This window comes from Pseudonaja textilis, chromosome 2 (genome assembly GCF_049901715.1).
Source record: "Pseudonaja textilis isolate UNSWEBS1 chromosome 2, rPseTex1.2, whole genome shotgun sequence".
NCBI lineage: Eukaryota > Metazoa > Chordata > Lepidosauria > Squamata > Elapidae > Pseudonaja > Pseudonaja textilis.
Genome location: NC_141991.1, coordinates 205,053,206 through 205,073,525, shown reverse-complemented (window position 1 = coordinate 205,073,525; position 20,320 = coordinate 205,053,206). Strand labels below are relative to the sequence as shown.

The 20,320-nt window shown below is 35.5% G+C and overlaps 1 protein-coding gene across 2 annotated transcripts in view; it reads right to left on the bottom strand.

Annotated features, from left to right (window-relative positions):
- CEP120 (centrosomal protein 120) overlaps positions 1 to 20,320 on the bottom strand; it is a 66,176-nt gene that overhangs the window by 18,568 nt on the left and 27,288 nt on the right. Inside the window, exons 1-10 of one of the 2 annotated variants that reach the window (XM_026720474.2) lie at positions 13,582 to 13,921; positions 9,919 to 10,075; positions 9,241 to 9,355; positions 7,811 to 7,952; positions 6,110 to 6,258; positions 5,248 to 5,445; positions 4,429 to 4,656; positions 4,091 to 4,295; positions 2,787 to 2,955; positions 2,480 to 2,629 (exon numbers count right to left, since the gene is read on the bottom strand). In XM_026720474.2, coding sequence (XP_026576259.1) covers positions 2,480 to 2,629; positions 2,787 to 2,955; positions 4,091 to 4,295; positions 4,429 to 4,656; positions 5,248 to 5,445; positions 6,110 to 6,258; positions 7,811 to 7,952; positions 9,241 to 9,355; positions 9,919 to 10,075; positions 13,582 to 13,636 — 1,568 coding nt within the window. In that variant the 5' untranslated portion in view covers positions 13,637 to 13,921. Of the gene's footprint in view, positions 1 to 2,479; positions 2,630 to 2,786; positions 2,956 to 4,090; positions 4,296 to 4,428; positions 4,657 to 5,247; positions 5,446 to 6,109; positions 6,259 to 7,810; positions 7,953 to 9,240; positions 9,356 to 9,918; positions 10,076 to 13,581; positions 13,922 to 20,320 lie in introns of those variants that run through there. The other variant, XM_026720457.2, reaches the window with a different exon arrangement.

The following is a 20,320-nucleotide window of genomic DNA, read 5'->3' as shown; positions in this document are numbered from 1 at the left end:
AATTCTAGATTGGAACTTCAATGCAGTTGTTATTTTAATTTTTCCATTCCTAAATGTTTAGCTATTGACATTTGAAAGTTCATTGTAACATATTTGCATTGTCACAACAGCTGTCAGGATTCATACTCTGATATATTTACTTTTTCAATTAACAAGTATTATTTCCTAAAAGTACATTCAGTTTAAAGTAAGCATTGCTAGTTTTATAGGATTCAGTTGTTTAACCTGAATCACTACATGATAAAATACAGAATCCTTTTCATGACAGAAGCAGGCAAAGACTGAAATACTGGACATATAATGAAATCCTTTTTTCCACCATGAATTTCCTTAGCTGGTATTCTTCTCCCAAGAATAATTTCTTTTTTAAATGTGCCTGTTGGCATCTATAAATAAGAATGATCTTTTAACCAATTAAGGGGCTGATAAACAATATTAGTAACAGAAACCAAAGAATAGAACAGTAGCACTGATATATCAATAAACAAAACCTCCTCCTTCCAAGATTAGAAGTACAAATTCAAATGTCCATTAAACTGTTGAAGCAGGAGAAAAAAATTAAATTGACATGGCTACAAGGGTCTCCATGTTGTGTTAACAGAGAAGCATTGTTTAAAATGGCGTGTTCCACCATACAGTACAGATTTTTTTTTATTTACCTGAACTGGATGGTACGCCCAGGAAGCTTCTGTTACAGAGCACAAAAGTCTGTGTAAGAATCTCTTGATGAGTGGACGTGTTTAGGTTAGTCTTAATGTTATTCTTAAATACCTCTGTGCAGATAGGAATAGTAACTTGAATCACCAAGCTTGCTTTTAAAAAGTCATTATTTGAAAAATGGCAATGACAATGGACAAAAAGTACAACAAAAAGTGTGCTTAATGATTTTGAAAATCCAGACAACTGGACTATGTACAAGAGGCTAAAAGAGTTTGAATGGGGGCTGCATTGCAATCTAAGGTCCACAGTGTTTGTAATCGACCTACAGCCTAACTACTAAAACCAAACTTGATCTAGATGGAACAGTATCCCTGATTGAGAAGGTCCAGACTGATGTGGAGAGTCCATGCACAGCTGCTGTAACTAAATATAAAAATCTTCTGAGCCACTTGGAAGTCACCAGGATTATTTCTATCTTCTCCAGATATTGTAGAAAAGAGAGTGATGAGAAGATATTTTGATAATTTGTTTCAAGAGCATCCTAGGCTAATATGTCTTCTACGAAGAATCAGGAAATGAATTGGAACAACTTGCAGCTGACTAGCAATGCAAAGAGGTCTATTTAAAGTTTGACAAATCTCATGGTGATCTCAGTAGCATTGGAGGATCTGCTTTCCAAGATTCATGTTGAATAGACTGAGCCACTGTTCAATCAGTACCGCTTCCAGGGAAAAAGAAGGAATTGCCTTTCAGATCCCTGGGGAAAGAATACTGGGATCAGAGAGAGATTCAGTGAAGATTACTTGTCTGATCTAGCAACAGAAATCCAGATGGAGTGGCCCCACCAATTTCATGGTGAGGGAAATATTTTCCACAATGCTGCTTCCATTCATCTGGTTTCAAAATAGGATCAACCAACATCATAGCCAAAGGTAATAGCTCCTGCCTCCTCCTATCCAACTGACAAAAATACTTCTTGGTATGAGTAGGAGGAATAGATTTCCCAATAAGGCTGTGCTTGAAGAACTTAACTGAAATAGCAACTCTAGCCATTTAAGACTCTTCTGATATGATCAGAAATTCAGGGATTTTCTGGATTGTCAGAGATCCAGAGAAATTGAGATTTAAAATATGGATGTAGAAAAATAAGAAAGTGTAAATTTAATGAAGAGTAAAAACGGGGTGGGACATTGCTCTCTAACTGATACAAAAGAAAACTATTTGATCTTGCTTACTGGAGCAATGGTAAAATATGTGTACAAAGGATACTTTTCAATCAGAAATAACGACGGTTTTATTATAATGGTGACTCTGGACAGAGTCACTTAGGTTAGATGGGTGGTGCATAAATAATAAAACTATTAAATTCAATACTTTCTCTGCATTTTCATTGTTACAAAACTAACAACCTCTATTAGTTCCTGCAATGGCGTACAAATTCTCATCTTTGAAAACAATACCACAAATTTCTGTGAGGCAATTAGGGCCCCAGTCTCTTTATCTGCCACCTGGCTGAATCTATGATGACAATTTGTTCTATTTTTTTCTGTTCATTAATCTATGATTGGCATAGGTCAATTCAAAGTTATAAATTCTGTTCTTCATAAAAAGGTAGGATCACATATTTTTAAAACAATCATAATTTCTTTTTAAAAACACATTGCACAAACATAGGAACAAGATACATATGCTATCTGAACAAACAAGTGATTTAGAACAAATTTTAAATAGTAAACATTTTAGTACAGAAAACTTAGTTTGCTTAAAAGTGAAGATATTAATGTATCTATTATTAAAAGAATATCTCAGTATAAGTTACCTGCAAAAGGTATCTTGAAGCTGATGAGGCATAGTAGCAAAATCAAAAGCACAGTATGATTGTGGAAGAAATACTTCCATGTTTTTTCTTACTTCCACAGGAGGATTTGTCATAATGGGTGCAGCACTGCCAAAAAATGGGTATGAATACCTATGGAGGAAGACAAAATTAATATCAAATCAATCTGACAATTTTAAGCAAATTTCAGGAAATATATTCTAGATCTATATCTTAAGATTTTACATTGTTTTATATATCAAAAATAAATCATGCCTTCCCAAAGAACTACAGTGTAAAACGTTCATACCTTAACATACAATTAACAGGAAATCCAGCATCCAGATTATGGACAGCTCTTAAATCTACCGAAAAACAAAAATGATGGGATGATGCAGGAACAGCAATTTTTTGTCCTGTAGTGGATTCAGAAGTACTGGGATGTTGAGTCTGAGAAGCAGGCATTTTAGTTTTCAAAGCTGCAAATATAAACACAAAATATAAACACCAAAATATAAACACCTTTATTGTTCCAATAAAGACTTCTCAATCTCTGATATTGGCCGCCTGCAGTTTGGCAGTGCAAATCCCACTTGGCTCAAGGTTGACTCAGCCTTCCATCCTTCTGAGGTGGGTAAAATGAGGACCAATATTGTTGGGGCAATATGCTAACTCTGTAAAACCGCTAGAGAGGGCTGTAAAGTATTATAAATCTAAGTGTTATTGCTATTGCTATACTGTTGCAACAGTTTTAAATAGGTGTAAGTTACTATTACTCTAAGGTGTGATGGCTCAGCAGTTACAGAGGCTGAACTTGTCAGCTGGAAAGCTGACAGTCTGGGTTCGAGACCTGATGAGCTCCTGTTACTTGCCCCAGCTCCTGCCAACCTAGAGTAAGAAAGAATGCAAATGCAAGTAGATAAATAGGTATCATTCAGCTGGGAAAGTTAATAGCATTCTGTGCACCTCAGTGTATATGACATGACCATGGAACTGTCTTTGGACAATGCTGGTTCCCTTGGCTAAGAAAGGAGATGAGCACCACCCCCTAGAGTCTGATTTGAGTGGACAATGGAAACCTTTACCCTTATTACTCTAGTTTTATTTGTTAAAAACACAATTCTCAACCAGATATATATCTACTATTATAGGTTCATAAAAAATATTTCATGTGGCATCTTAAAGATAATTCATGTGATTAAGGCTATATTTCTGTAAGACTAGCATTTACAAAATATATTTCCAGATTTCAAGAGGTTTCCATGTAAGGGCAAAATCATATAAAGCACCCATAAGTTACTATATGCTGTTTACACAGAAAAAAACTGATGTTTTTATACTAACAATTTACTTTAAAATGAAACATGAAACCTACAACCATGAGCAGATGATGCTGTCAAACTAAATATAAAGGATTCCATAGGTAGATTGTAATCACCTGCTGACTCTTTCCATCTACTCAGACCTTTTACAATGCTTTAAATTAGATTAAATCATTATGCAGAGTAACATTTTTTTTTCTATGAGGCTGCTACAAAACAAGATACAAGGCAAGAATAACTTTGGGTTAAGATAATAATAAAGTTATGAGAAATAGGATTGTACAATTATTACCTTTTTTCTTTAATTTTGGATTTTTGTCATACTGAATACTTTCTACTTCACTTTCTGTAGCATCCTCTTTAATGGGAGGAGAATGTTGTGTCTGAAGTAGGATATCTTGAGAGCCATTTTCAGGTCTCCCTTCTTTATCATGTGTTGGAGACAAATCTTTTTTCACATTTTCAGTCTCAGCCTTTGCAGCTGGTTGGATTATAGGCTGAACAAACCCAAAGCAAGATTTATGATTAGCATTAATTTCATTTTCATGTAACAGTGATCATCAGTATATTTTTATTGTATTTTACCTACACTTTAAACATTAACAGAAAGTAACAAAAAATGAGCTGCACCTGACAAACTCTGCCATCCTTTTGAAGTGATACCGATACCCCAACAGTGGGTGCCATATCCAAAGGCAGGGGTGGCAGTTTTTGCCGAGCTCTGTTAGGTGGAACAAGAATAAATGCTCCTTCTATAGCTACTGGATGCTGGCAAATTTCGACACTTCCTTTCTTTAATAAGCTAGTTAAAAGAATTTCAGTACTTCCAAGAGATTGGTCTCCACAGCACAGATGAATCTAAAATTCAAGAGTATTATGAAGAAAAAAAGTAAACAGATCATACTGATTAGTCATATTTAAAGAAGTTACACAATCACCTCCAAATGCAAACACTATTCTTTAAAGAGGATGCACAAGTATTTGTAATGAATCTTAGATTAACTTCTTATGAAAGCAAAGATTCCCCAGAATCTGGGTTTTCTCAGATTGTTTTATTTCCCAAAATCCCTAATGCTTCAAGTCACTGTTTAGCAATAATCACGTTATAGGACATGAGTCACAATTCACAACCCCTACAAGGACAGCAAAACTGATCCAGAGAAATGATACTATTAAACCAGGTAGACATTTAATCATTACATGTAGATGTTGGATCATTTCTACTTAAACACCCCACAAGCAGAGGGAAAGTATAACAAGAACGTTAAAGAATGTCTCCAATTCTGCTGAGGCATGAGCCTATTGAATTATGTTGCTTTTCTGCAGGGCCAAAACTATTGCATGTATGCCAGACTGCATTGTGATTCATCCACAGGATTATTGCCAATGTTAGAAGAAACTTAACTTAGAAGAGGCTTAAATTGTCACAAAAAATGTAAAATTGCTTACCTGCAACTTTGAGTGAGCAAAAAAATAAGCTCTCAGAAATTCAATGCTGCTGCGTATTCTAACAGATGCTCTTTCTGGTTCAAAGTTTGGATTCATCAGGTCAGTAAATGGTTCATTGGTAACATCATTACCAAGTAGTGAATAGTAAAAGAAGAATTCAGGCTGTCGCTCTGGAATTTTCACTGTGGTAGGTATTAACTATTGTGAAGGGAAACACAAAATAGACTATGTGTTCTCAGACTGATCATTTGGAACTATGAGCATTCATCTGCACTTCCACTATAAAGATTCTTTACATTCTACTAAATTTATTTAGGCATTTAAATATTTAGCAAATATAAAATCAGAGGACTCAAAAGATAAGAGTAGCTATTATTAGCTCCTGCTCATAATTTTTTTAGCTATTCCCATCAGACAGAATATAGTTGTTTTAGATTTTTAACACAAGAAAGAGAGACAGTCAGATACTAGGACCATGCCTACTGCAAATATGATTTTAATTTGTATAATCCAGTTCCTCGTTAATACTTATTAAAGCAACTTGTCTAATTCCAGGCTGATGTGACCCCATTGAAAGAAGCAATTACAGTTAATGGAACACAAAGCAGTCACAACTTTTCTTCAAAGTTATATGGATAGCTGAAAAAAAAATGGGCAGCGTTAATGAGCAGATGCTCATAAAAGGTCCAAAATATTTCTTTCTAATAATTTTAAAGACTATATGAAATGCTACGTTTGATAATATTACAAGGTCATCATGCACTGTGAAGATCATGCTTTATAAAATCATCTACATGGTAACCAAATAAGAATTTGCATTCACTGCAACAGCCTATTTAAAAAGATGAATCAATATTATTACCTGTTCTAACTGTGTTGCAAATGCAATAGTAACTGAAAAAACAAAATAATCACGACAATATTCTGCTGGTCCAATTTGATGATATCCTTCCTCTTCATTTAGAACAGGTATAAGATTTTTGGGGTCCAATCCAGGAAACTGAAAAGATACTTTAAACAAGAAGAAATTTGACTTGGACATTCTAAAAAAATTGATCTGAAAGTTGTATAGATAACAGAAGCGTTAATAGATTTTTATGCTATGAACACATCCAATGCCAACTTGGTCACTGCATTTTACAAAAGGTCTGCCTCAAGGAATCTAAAACATTTCCTAGTAGTTATAAAAAAACTATAAATTTATCACACGTTTGTGTGCATATATATTATATATTGTTTGATAGGTAGGTAGACAAATAGATAATTTAAAAATATACATATACACATACTTACATACACACTTAACATTTTTAAACCTTGCCTTTTAATAAATTTGTATTCATAATTGGTCAGTTCTTTACCAACTTGGAATAATTTAGCATAATTTGGTGTTAAAAATATTTCCTAAAAATCACAGTTTTTATACTGTAAAGCATTTCTATATATTCATTCCCATGTACTACCAAGTAGAACTGCAATAAAGTATTATACCAGTTTAACTGAAGATCATGAGTGCAGTTATAGCACTGTTCAGAGACAGTGGACACAATGCCTGGATTTTATAAACTGGGTTTACTAGGTTACACAAACAGACTATAAATCAAACAATTTAATACAAAGAGCACAAGAAAATGTTATAAAGCATATGGATGAAAAGAAATTCCACCATATGAAATACAGTACATATTAAAATTATACTTTGCTAAAAGTTACAACGGAATATAAAAAATATTTAGGACAGAGAATAATATAAAAGTATGAAGAGTAAAACTATTGAATAAAGTTTAAATAGGGTAACTGTACACATGCTAAAAATGATTTTAAAAATAGCAGAAAAAATGATTAGAAAAACAAGAAATATTATAAAATGTAATAAAGACAAAAAATTAAAATCCAACACAGAAAAATATAGTAATATGCGATCCAGTTTATAATTCTAACATCTTAATTTTTAAAGTAAATTAGCCCTAATATGGTATTGACATATAGAGTTAGAGTTAAGAGACAATCAGAACTACCATTAAAAGAGATAGAAAGGAATCTGTTCTTTAAGCAAACATTATTAAAAATGAAATGAATTCACAAGATAAATATATCAGTTTAACATATTTTGCAAAGACATATAACTCTATATCAACTTTTAAATAAAAATTATTAACCAGGAATGCTTCATTTTCCAGATATATAATACTGTACACTTATAAACAGTCAGAACTAAGGTCTCAAACTTTTCCAATAGGATTGAGCAGGCTTTTGACTTAACAGGTCTACTTAATCTGGATATCTATCACCTGAATTTAAGTAAAATCAAATAAATAATAAAATTGGACAGACATATATTTAAAATTAGTAAACCAGTATACTAGTTTATTAAGCTGACAAATTCATTTTAGGCACAAAATAACATATGCAATAGAAATAATAACAAATAGAAAGAAGCTGATGAGACATTTGTATGGCAAATTTGCCAACCATTACTGGATCTCGAGTATTCATAGATTTATCACAATTCACAGAATTTCTGCTGTTTTTGATGAAAAAAGGCATTTATTTTACAACTAACCTGCCATTTCTCTGGGAGGTGCTTCTCTTGCTTTAAAACCATCGATGGATGCTTTGGTGTCAGTTTCTAACATCAGATTTAGTTGCAATTCAGGCTTAAATTTTGTGTATTTGTTGCTGAGTAAAGGATACCATTTTGGTGGCTGTAGCAATTTTATTGAAAAAGAGATAAATAATATGCTTACAATAAAGAAGCAATAATGAAGAGCCAACAAAATAATATATTTGCAGTGCAGCAAGATAAATTAAACAGTTAAGCAGGAATATATTATAAGAATTCAAAAATAAAATTAACAAATAATTCTAAGTGGTCATAACCTTTTCATTACAATAATTACGTAACAAAAACATCAGATATGTAGTATACAGGCAGAAATTAATCTATTCTATGTGCTATCAGTTTTTAGTTCAATTTTCCAAAACCAAAAAAATTAAGCAACATGAATATATTATTATGGTCTTAGAGATCTATGAAATTGGAAATAATGTTTTCCCATATTGGTATGATTACCAAGGAATGCTATGAATCAATTGAATTTATCAGTGGAAAGATCTAAAAATGTTTTACTATAGTTTACCCCATTTTTGCATAAGCTTAATAATGTTTCATCAGCTTTTATTTCCATTAACACTGAAAATTTTTCTAAGAAGAGATCGTATCTTCCAAAATAGCACCCAGTGTGATGAGCCAGAGCGTGGCACAAAACTAACGAAGTCACCAAAGTAGATAATTTCCCTTTAATGCCTCCAACCTGGCCCCAATGTCCAATTATCCTCGGCAGGAGATCAAACTCTTCCAAAAACAGTCTAGAAAGGGAAGAAATGCAGTCCAAACCCAAAATACAGATAAAGTAGAAATAAAAAAACCAACACAAACCACGCTGAAGTAATTAACACAACCGACCAGGATAATAACTTGCAGACTTCCAAAAGATAATGAGGCACACAGTTGGGAGAACTGCCAAAACTCAGATAAGCCTCGACAAAAATAATGCAACATAGCAGACTATGGGCTTCAATAAACTCTGGTTAAATCACTATATAGCATCACTGTGTCTCAATGTGCATATTGTGTAATTTAGTTAATCTAAAGCCCAGTTTCACTGAAGAATAAAGCAATATCTTTCCTATACTGCTTTATAACTCCAGGTGGAATCCCAAACTTCTGCACGGAGAAAGTTTCTACCAAAAAAGCTAAATGACAGAAAGTCAAATCACATTTTTTCCTGTGTCTACATGATTTTTTTTTCCTTAATGGAGGATTATCAATTATTTGAAAGCTCACCAGTAATCTGAAATGGTGTAATCCAAACATACATTCAACTCTGTGCAAAGTTAGATCTGGTAATACATTATTATTTAATCTAAATTTTTTAAAAAACTTAATCTGGAATACCAGAAATCATGAGATAGATACAGAATTACAAATACCTGCTTTTTCTCTTGAGCAGTTCTTAAATCTAGCACAATATAACCTATTGTCTCTTTAACTGCAGATAGAGAATCCAAAGCAAAGCACTGCAACTTGACAGGTGTACGCTGTAATCTGTACAAAACATGAATCCCATGTAAGAATTGTTAGCATACATATTAGATTTTGATTTTTTCTTTTGTGAGTTTGACTGCAATTATCTTAATATTTTACATATCTCGGAAATTATAATAATTAAAAGTATTCTCTCACAAAGAGAACAAAGAAAGTTTACTACCATTTTTATTCACAAGAAATACAACCTTTTAAAACTTTTAAAAATAATCATTCCCCAAAGGATGGATAGAAGAAAACTGATCTATTAGTTTGTTCTAGGCAAATAAGATGACAATCTTCCCATTAAAATAAAAATAAAACTGGGAGCATAAAATATTTATCTTTATTTTAGATAAATATAATATTTGACAATCACATATTCCATTACTAGATTTATCTCTTCTATTGAAAAGACATTTGAAAAAATAACAACTGTGGGAAACAACTGATTTTTATCTCCTGTGTCTCTGAATTTTATAGCATTGGCACAGATCAATTTACTATAATTATTATCCATATTATTCCAGGAACCTAAAGAAGGTCAGTGTAATTAAACCATTCACAACTTTTTGAGAAATAACCTGTGTTGGTGAAGTGCTTTCCTGTCAAGTTCCCAAGCTAACTCCGTGGCAAATTCTGGTTGATCAGTATGTTCTACAGGATCTGTAGCTAAATGTTCGCCATCAAACTTTGCTTCTACCACCAGCATACGCTTTGGACGTTTTGGGAAATAACGTCCTAGAACAAAAGAAAAAAGAAAGTAAAATACATTTAAGAAGCTCTGAAATCGAAAAATTGTTATTGTGAAATCTGATTCAAATATGCAAAAACTATTCTTTAACCACTGCATGACTATATGTTCAATGGACTGGTTTCAAATAAATTAGAAACAGCTTATCCCAATTACAGCAAGATTTGATTGTGTCTGCAACTGACAGTAATTCAGATAGATGATTGCTTCAAAAATGTAATGTTGTGTTTACATATTCTGCTAAACCAAATTCTAGTTTAGAGGGATAGCGTATAGCATAAATAATCCATTTTTCTGTTACGTTGAGTTAACATAGAAACTTATGTATTTTTTTAGCATAAAATGTTGACAGGAAATGCTGCCTCATTTGTTTCATCAAATAAAAGGAGTTCCTGGTTTTCATCTTTCCAGTTTGTGTATATTATTACAAACCACAAAGCTTCCATTTCTTTACTTATGCTAGCAGAAGTGGGAGAGATTAAATTTATTCACAGTAAACCAGAATTCTAATTAAGAATGAAGTACAAATACAATTAGGGGCCAGGTTTATAGTAGTCACATATTTAAATGCTCAAGATTATACTCTTCCAAGAGAAATGGCCAATACAATGTTAAGGAAAACATTGACAGAATTTACAGTACGGACTGTTTCACAAAACATACTGAAACTAATGCATGTATGTGGCTGTAATCCCAATCTCTCAGCTAGACTAGCCCACGCTCATATTCTACAGAAGACATGTGCCAAAGGTGATATGCCGTAATGTTTTGGTGATGTGTCAGTGTTCACCAACACGAAACAACTATTCATGAAAACACACCCATTTTCATGCAATTTTTGAAGGATACAGGAACGGGGTGTGTTCTTGCAAAACACACCTGAAAATTGAACAAGAACAATTGTTACAGTTTTAGGAAGCTGCAGAGACCCTAGAACAGCATTCTCCAAAGCTGCTTCAAGAAAGAAGACCTCATGCAACCCAGATCAGTCTGAGGTAGGAGAGTGAAGGCCCGTCAACAGAAAGAGAATACTGCCTGAGGGTATGTGGTACACAGCTCATGAGCCACAGGAAAGGGCATGATGTGGCTTGAGAAGCAGCAGTGGCATTAGGGTTGAAGTCAAAGCCATCTACTTCAGGCCTAGCATCAGGTGCCTCGTTTCAGGGTGATATAAATGGTGGGGGAGAGAGAGAAAATGGTTCCTCTTTTGTTTGGGAATTGGGTGTGACATGTCGCAGAATCAAGTTAGGCCTTTCCAAATGTTTTCATATTCTGAATCCAAAAAGCTCACTATCATTGTCCTATAGTGTCTTAAAGGTTCCTGCAGGACAAAAGCATCAATGTATTTTTGCTTACTCTGGAATATAAGTCTTGCCTGACAACACACTCTAGGACCATGAGGGCGAACCTATGGCATGTGTGCCACAGGTGGCATGCAGACCCATTTGTGCTGACATGTGAGCCGCAGGCAAACTTACCTCACTGCCCATGGGCATGCCTCCGAGCTGATTTTTGGCCTGTTTGAGGACTTTTTTGGCCTCCCAGGCTTGAGGAAAGCCTCTGCAGCCTGAAAAATAGGCCCACTTTGTCACTTCCTGTCCTGAAGTGATGAAACGGGCCTATTTTATAAGCTGCAGAGGCTTTCCTCAAGCCTGGGAGGCCAAAAAAAGTCCTCAACAGGCTGAAAATCAGTTGGGAGGCGCAGTGCAGGTAAGGGGGCGGGAGATTGCGTGAGCATGCGCAGGGGGCATGGGGGGCATGCGTATTGCCTTCTGGGTGCTGGCACGCAAGCACACAAGCACAAGCGCCCACACAATTTTTGGCACAGGAGCCCAAAAAGGTTAGCCACAACAACAGAACTATAAGAACAACCAACATGGTATTCTATCTATTTGGTATGGGGCTTCCAATATGTCAATCAAGAAAATGGTTAACATTTCTTTCCTGTTTTATCAACTGACACCTGAAGCTAGGAAGCAAGACAGCACATCTTCAGGCTCCACAAAAATCAAGCAGATAATCTATGGAGCAGAGGGAAGAGGAACTTTCTTTTGCTACAGCTATTCTATTCATCAGCTCTCATTCTGTGGAGCACAAGTACAAATACATATCAGATGGATTCTTCTAGCATTCCCTCAAGCAAAAATGCAAACCATCTGCCATGACAAGTTTTATAATCTATGAAATTTTGAAATGATATGATCACATAAACATATTGCGGCAGAAATTGTATGTACAGTTAGGACTACTTTAAATACTACTGCAATGTTAAGTCAAATTCAGCTCTACTGTACTGTAAATAAGTGCACTATAGATCAACCCACCAACAAAATTTGAGTAATATATAATCAAAAAATAATTTGTTGTTACAAAAACTACCATGTGAAGCATGAGTTTACCACATTGTGGAAGCCCATAATGCAACAAAAATTCCTGATGCTTAACTTTACCACAGTAACTAAACTAAAAATGACAAATCAATATCTGCCTAAAAATTTAAATAATGTGACTTCAGACCATGCTTATTTACCAATTTATAGTGACAAGAATCAATGTATTGTTTTGAGTAATGTTTGTTCCAAAATACTCCCATAAATTGGAGACATCAATTATATCAGCTCTGAAATAGGAAAGTCTGAATTATAGTGTGAACAATGTAACCAACCACTATTCTTTCTACCATAGACTGAATAATCTGAAAACAACACCTATATGTATTTTTTCTTCCTTATCTATCGTGTTTTCCAAGACAGCCTACCCTGGGTTTATTTTGATAATACAAGTTATTTTGGCCATTAACCAGAAATCTGCCATAATCAGGAAAGATGTGAGTACAATTTTAACCATTGGAAACCATTTAACAATATCCAGATCAAATATGAGACAGGAAAGATTATTGCTTATAAATGTAGGAAATTATTTTATTATATATACAAGACGGTCCAACCCTGTAATGACTCTGGGTAAAATAATTATTTCCTCAGTGTTCCCTCTCATTACCTCACAAAGCACATATTTCAGGAAAATACCAAGCTGAAGAATTCATTCTTTAGAATGTGCTTGGTTTATTCAGAGGAGGTACCCGTAAGGTCTTATCATCTGTGCAAAAAATATGGAATATTTGCAGTTGGTACAGATGCTTCCTCAAAGTATTTCATTGCACTGGAAGACTTCTATACACTTCAGAAAAGAAAAATCTAATTATTTACTGCCACACTGCAGCAAGCAGCACCAAGTGTTTTTTTTTTCCTGCTACTATCCTCAGGGCAGTTTTAATACCTGAACGTTACCCAAACCCAAGATTGTCCATCATTGCTTTCAAAAGTCTTCTCCAACCGCAGGAGCCTCTAAGAACTCAAAATTTGGAAACGACCAGGTTGATTTTGGCGGTATTCGCAGGCAGAAGGGGATCGATCGCTTTTCCCACCGATTCCTCTCCAGACACGCACTCGGTGAGGCGATAATACTCGGGGAGAACTGCTTTAAACATTACCTTCCAAGATCGAGACCACAATGAGGAGCTGGTCAGGCTTAGCGCCCATTTTCATTCGGGGCAGCGGCTACCGAGCCAAAAACGCCAGGTTCAAGGCGTTATCCGCTCCAGAAGAAGCAAGCACAGCTGATAACGTCTGAAGCCGGCTTCCTATTTAGGACGCCAAAGAGCCACACCAGTAGGCAGGTTTTTCTCCTCCCAGTCCCGCCGGCCCGCAGCTCTTTCGCGCCTCTGACTCGTTTTCAATTCAGCCGCCGCTTAGCAACCGGGAGGCGTAAGAAGACATGCCGGAACGCAAGAACCAGCAGTCGAAGGGAAGGAGAGCAGCATTTGCCTCCAGCCTGTGGCTTCACTTCCGTCTCTCGGTCGCCGTTTTCGGAGTGAAGGGGCCACAGCGCCCCTTCCTGGAGTGGCGGGAAAGTTCCTGAAAGGGAGCCCTGCCCTAAAAACATCAGCAGAGAAAGCGCGGTGCGATTCGCTCTCCGCACAGGGAGGGATAAGTTTCAATTTTGAACAGCTGTGGGTGTCCTCGGCTTACATGCGAATTAGCAACCGGACTCCCCGCACAGCTAACGAAAGTGAACAAAGGAGCTGCACGGCCATCCGAAACCAGATGGCCCAAACGGCCACTGGGGTAGGGAGGGGAGGTTTTAAACAAAAAAGATTAATCAGGCAAGTGAGTTTCCCGTCATTGCGTTCTATTAAAGTCTGTCTCACCCTCGCAGACGGAGATGTGCAAATAACGATTTCCATTGCGAGTGGGCGGTGTGAGGGTGTTTCCCCAGGCTTTCTTGAAATGCCTTAAGGGGATCTGCTTACTTTCTGCAGAAGGTCCCTTGGTCATCCGTACTAGCTGTAATCGGATCCATTCTTCCTCCAAATTTTTACTTAATTGACGGAACATCCGCCTTGGTTTGGACTCTCTCAGATAAGTCATCTGTTTTTCACGAACATACCATATGTACAGATGCCACTGTCAGTCTCTGAAAGTTTTTTTCTTCCTTTTTTCAGTTGTGATCTCATCTCAAACAAATCACATTACATCACCCTATACAATTCTTGAGCGGGTTTCTTGGTTTTCGATCTTCGTTTTGCTTTATGAAGATTACCGAGAAGCTAATTTTAGCTTCAGTGATCTTCAGAAGTGGAGCCAAATGCCTCGCTCAGTCTCCGATACGTTTACATTATCTTTCTATCTAGCGTTATAGATCTACCGTGGCGTTATTGCAGAGAAACCCTTGTTGGGATGAGCTATCTGTATTTTTAAACTTATAAATTAAACCAGAATTTGCACTGAAATATATTGGGCAATTTTGAAATGGATAGAAGTGTCTTCTGGGCAATCTGAAATCCATCTATATCTGTATTATTTGCCTCTTCCTATTAATTACAGTATGTGACATGACCTTAGTATGGAAAAACAAACTACTGAATAATTCAGAGCTTCAGTTTCAATTCTAGCCTATTTTCAACAACTTAATGATAGATAGATATGTAACCTTAAGCTTTCCTTATATTTCCTGCTGGGAAAACTTTTCATGTGGACCTCTGGGACAGCTGAAATTTGGAAAGGTCTGCTGGTTGATTACAATAGTTATAACCAATCACAATATGATTCCTACCAACATTTCCATGTTTTTCAGAATAATTTGTCCTACTTTCAGCATACTTATTATTACCATATAACATTTTTCTATAATTATATTTTACTCAAATCTGCTGCCTAGCTTTCCGTGAATATACATCCAAACTTGGGGTGCATTTATACCACATAATGGGTTAATCTTGGTTGAGAAGTTTATGGTTCACTGTTGCCAAAAAGATATTGCTTCATATTGTTTTGTTTTTGGAGTTTTTATGGGGAGGGGGGGGTATACACTTCCAAAAGTAGTACTGGAGTACAGATACTCATCATTTTACCCCCATAGAAGAGTGCTTTAATGATGCAGAAAGCTGGCATTTTGCTTTGAAGCATGCCAGTATTTCACTTTTAAAATGTAACATTATCTATCTGGTTAAACGGTCAGAGAAAGCATAGAGCCAAGAAAGATTTCTGCATGCCAGTTGAATTCTATAACATTGTAATGGTGCAGGTGCACAAGGACACCCTCAATATAACCGGTCCTGAAGAAAAGTTAGCATTGTCTCAGTATGACAAAAGCTGGAAAACAGTGAAAGAATGATACAATGCCAACGAAGGGAACAAAAAAAATATTATTTGCTTAACTTTCCCACCATTTTTGATATAGTATCAGCATTAGCAGCACCAACCTTAAGAAATAAATTCCTTGCAATTTTTTCAATACCTTATGTGTTTGTTATGATAAAATGCCCATTATAGAGGACTATTTTGTCTGTTGTTTCCTATTTCATGATTTAGTATTTTAGATGCCACAGTGAAATTTTAAAAATCGAATTGCAAAATATCTTCATATTGTTTTAATTCATGCAGTCAAGGGAATCAAAGTCAACTCAATGATGTCTACCTTTAAAAAAATTGCCTCAAGAGCTAACTTGGTTGTTTCTATATATTTGTGGCTATTATAGCCACAATTATATTATTCCTAGTTTTCTTTCCATTAGAGTTATTCCCAGAGTAAAGTGTATTGATGTTGAAGAAAAGAAGCCGATTTAAGTTCCAATATTTTATGTACCAGCCACCCCAAACTCCTTTTCATCACATAATTTGAGATGCCTATTCAAAGCCGTATATTTGTGCATTCTTTTATTGAAGTTGTTCTAATTTTTTTTCTTAGTGGAAACAGGACTCAAATACAAGCCCTGCATTATCATTCTGTGGCATGTCATCCAAGACTTTGTAAAATGTCAGCTACATATACTTAAGTAACATTGGGATAATTGCCCATTGGTTTAAATATTTAGATATTATAGATGTTAATGCTTTTAGGGGAAAAAATTATCTAGGTGAGGCCAATTTATTGCCCACAACAAAACTACTTTATTTCATTTTACAAGGAAACAAAACTGCATTTTCATCAGGTTGTTTCAGGGTCCAATTACTGTAATACAGATTGAGTAATAAGGCTCTTAGTTTATTTATAGTAGACATTTTGTCTTCTTTGGTGACAATTCAGCTTTTTCTTGTTCCGTGTACTTTTGTGTGTGAGGAAAAGCAGCCCTTGAGTTCTCCCTCCAGAGGAATTTGCTGTTTTAGTCGAGGAAGCTTCTCTGTAGGGCTTCTGAAAAACAGTAGGCAAGTAGACACAGAATGTGCTATTTGGGGAGTAGGAACACCCGACACTCAACGTTCAATGTGAAAATTGAGGTCATAAAAATGTTGAATCAGCAAGTAGCTTTGGACTCAGTGGAAATTGACCCAGACCAGGAACCACTATCTCCTCTTCCCAGTCCTCGGGACCATCACACTGAAGAGAAGGCATTAAAAGGTGGCACAGGATTGTTTAGACTTTAAGCAAACCTGGCAAGGCTCCATTGCAGTAAGTTGCTGATGGGAGCTAGGTTTGAGCCTGCTATGATCAGGCAGGAGACAAAGCAATTATTTAGAAAACAACCTGGAATCAGCAATGGTGTTCTACAAAAACTTTACTGATTCCTGTCTCAGAATTCCTAGATACTATTTCCCTCATTTATTTTCCCTTGCTCCTCCTTCAAATTTATTCTATCTGGTGACCCTGATAGGTGTGCCTGAAATGTGGACTGAATTTATGATGTTGAGATAGGCCCGATTGATTTACTGCTGCTTTAAACCTGTTAAATCACAACTATTTACTGTATGGGCAGCATCATTTCACCTTCCCATGTTAAAGATGAATCCTACACACTGTACTGTTGCTCTTGAGATGTTCAGCACTGTTTTGTCGGTGTTAATACTTGTGTGAGCAGCATGGTGGCCTAGAAGTGAAGCTCTCACCTCACAATCAGGAGGCTGTGAGTTTGATCCTAGGTAGTGGCAGATATTTCTCTCTGGGTGCAATGAGTAATTGTCTGCTGTAAACTCTGCATAGGTGTCATTCGGTCAGCAAATGCTCAGCTCCACTCAGTCACTCCAATTTTGTCCTGATATAAGGGGTTATAGGATTGTTAAAAAGAAAAAAAAAATGATGCTTGTTATGTGAAACCATAAGAGAAACAAGCAATTCATTTTTAAACATGGTTTAGTGAATAAACCAGAATAGCTAGTTTGGCTGTAAAACCCTGTACGCTTGGTTTATAAATATGAATGTGTGTGTGTGTGTGTGTGTGTGTGTGTGTGTGTATATATATATATACACACACATACATACACACATACATATATACACACATATATATTGTGTATGTATGTCACCTGTGTGTATGTATATTTTATTTAGTTGTTGTATACAGTAGTACAAAAACAATGAAAAAATATATACTGGCATCCTTTGTTTTATTGCATTTCCTTTGATGTACTTTAATTTTTAACTTTAATTTTTCTCAAGATCCTCTATCAGCAAAAAGATTATGACTTGGTTAAGGCTGAGATTATGATTGCCATTTTTAGCCATAAAATATTTTTAATTATGGTGTGTACATTTTTAAAGCACAATGCTATTGCATGCTTCGTAGTCTATAGCAGGGCTGCCAAATTTGTGGCCCACAGGCCGGATGTGTCACATGTTGGCCACGTCCACACCTGGTTTTGCAAAGGGGGAAAAAGTCATGATATGTCACATGACATTGCCATGACAACATGAATTTGACACTCCTCGTCTATAGTATTGTGTAAGAATAACTTTTATATACACTGGAAACCAAAGAAAAATGTATCATCCACTTTATTGCAATCTGCCTTACTGTAGAGGTCTGAAAATGAACACACAGTATGTTTGAGATATGCCCATAATAGCAATACAAATAGAATAAAATAGAATAAAAATAGAAGCCCCAAAAGGGAAAAAATGATAAAAACTATTGTTTACATATCATATTGGCCAAGGTAAGGTAAAAATCAATCAAACTGGATATGAAATGTTTCTAAAGACTTTTATTGATGTACCATGTTTCTCATGTATGATCTCTTATAAACTATTTCAGCTTCAGAAGATCTTGATAAGAAAATAATCATTTGGAAAGAATCTTCTCTGGTGCTGCAACTTTATTGTCTTAGCTGCTATTTCATTTTTCCCAGTACCTCTTTATATAAGAATTTGCTGGTATTTTGATCTCTCATCATCATCAAAAGGTTTGGTTAGACCAGTTCCTTATGCACGATGATTAACTTTAGATTTCATTTGCATAATAAAGCCCAGGAGCATAATTTTATCACAACTGAAATGTTATTATTTCTTTATAAATAAATGTTGGAGTTTTAACTATTTTCACATAAAGGGGAAGATAGCCTTTGGACTGAGTGGCTATCATGATCCATTAACGGGTCATAAAATATATGTAGGATATTTTGCAAATCAGTCACATTACTAGAATAATTAATGTTGTTTGTTTTGTAGCTGCTGTTAGAAAAATGAACAGTGAATCAATTTCTATATGATTCTTTTCCTTCAAAAAATCATTATGCCTACAAGACAACATAAAAATCCTGTTGCTTCTTTTGTGTTTATGCTGCACAAATGAATACTAAGATAGACATTTAGTATTCATTTATTATGTAAAAATCAAATTGGTCAGTCAGCAGCATATAAAATTTACAACTTGTGCTCCAAGCCTCATTTCCCCTTAATTTGTCAAGGAGGCTGAAAAAGGAAAGCAGAGGCTTAGTATTTTCACATGTTACAAATTTATCAGTTGCAGAATAAGAATAAATTTAATAGCAAACATTAAATGAAATATTTAACATTTGTTCTGAGTGAAGCATACAGCATGTGTTTCTTTGGGGAATTAATTATTCCATAAACCCATATAATCACAAAAGATATGTTATTAAAGACTTTAATTCACTGAATACTCTGTTTTTCTCCTGACACAATAACCAGTCATTAGGAATTCTTTATTAACTTAGTTGCTTGACCCATTTTCCTGGTGACGTCTATCATAAATCTTGCATGTATGTCTAAACCATTTCCTGGAGAAGATGCAGAGAATAGAAGAATGTATAGCTCCAATACTTTCACTGGACTGCTGCTGATCCTTTCTTATGATTCTTCATGGTTTAATCATTCCCCCAGAGATCTTATATCATCCTGTCTTACGTCTCACTTGCAAAAGCCTCTACCAGGCTTCTTCAGCTACCTGGGACATCTGTAAAGTTATTATAAGGTTTTGATTACCCACGCAATCCATAACATTGCAGCATCACTAAAAACCTTTACCTGTTGTTTGAAAAGAGGTAACAGGTGATTCACTATGGCATAGGTTAGGAACCAGAGAGACTCAGGCCCAAGTCAAGCCTCAGACCCTGAAGTTCACCAGGTGACTTCAGGCCAGTTTTCTGTCTTGTGAAATAAAATATAATTTCAGCAAGCTGTCCTGATTGTTTAAATAATCAGAACAGGCTTCTTTTCTTTACTTAGTTTATTTCACTCATAATCAATGGTCGGTAACAACTTGTCATTCTTGCCAACAAACAAGTACTGTTTCTAATTGGTATTTCTGCTGGCCAGTAATTAGTACATCATTCTGCCTCCTCAGTTTCACACTATAAAGGAAAAAAAATCTCCCCCTTTCTGGAAATACATGGTAAAAATAAGTATATCATTGGCTTTTTTGCTTGCTGGTTTCAAAACTGGCACAATCTTTCTGCTGTCAAATATTTTGTTCTATTTATCAATTCTGAGCCACA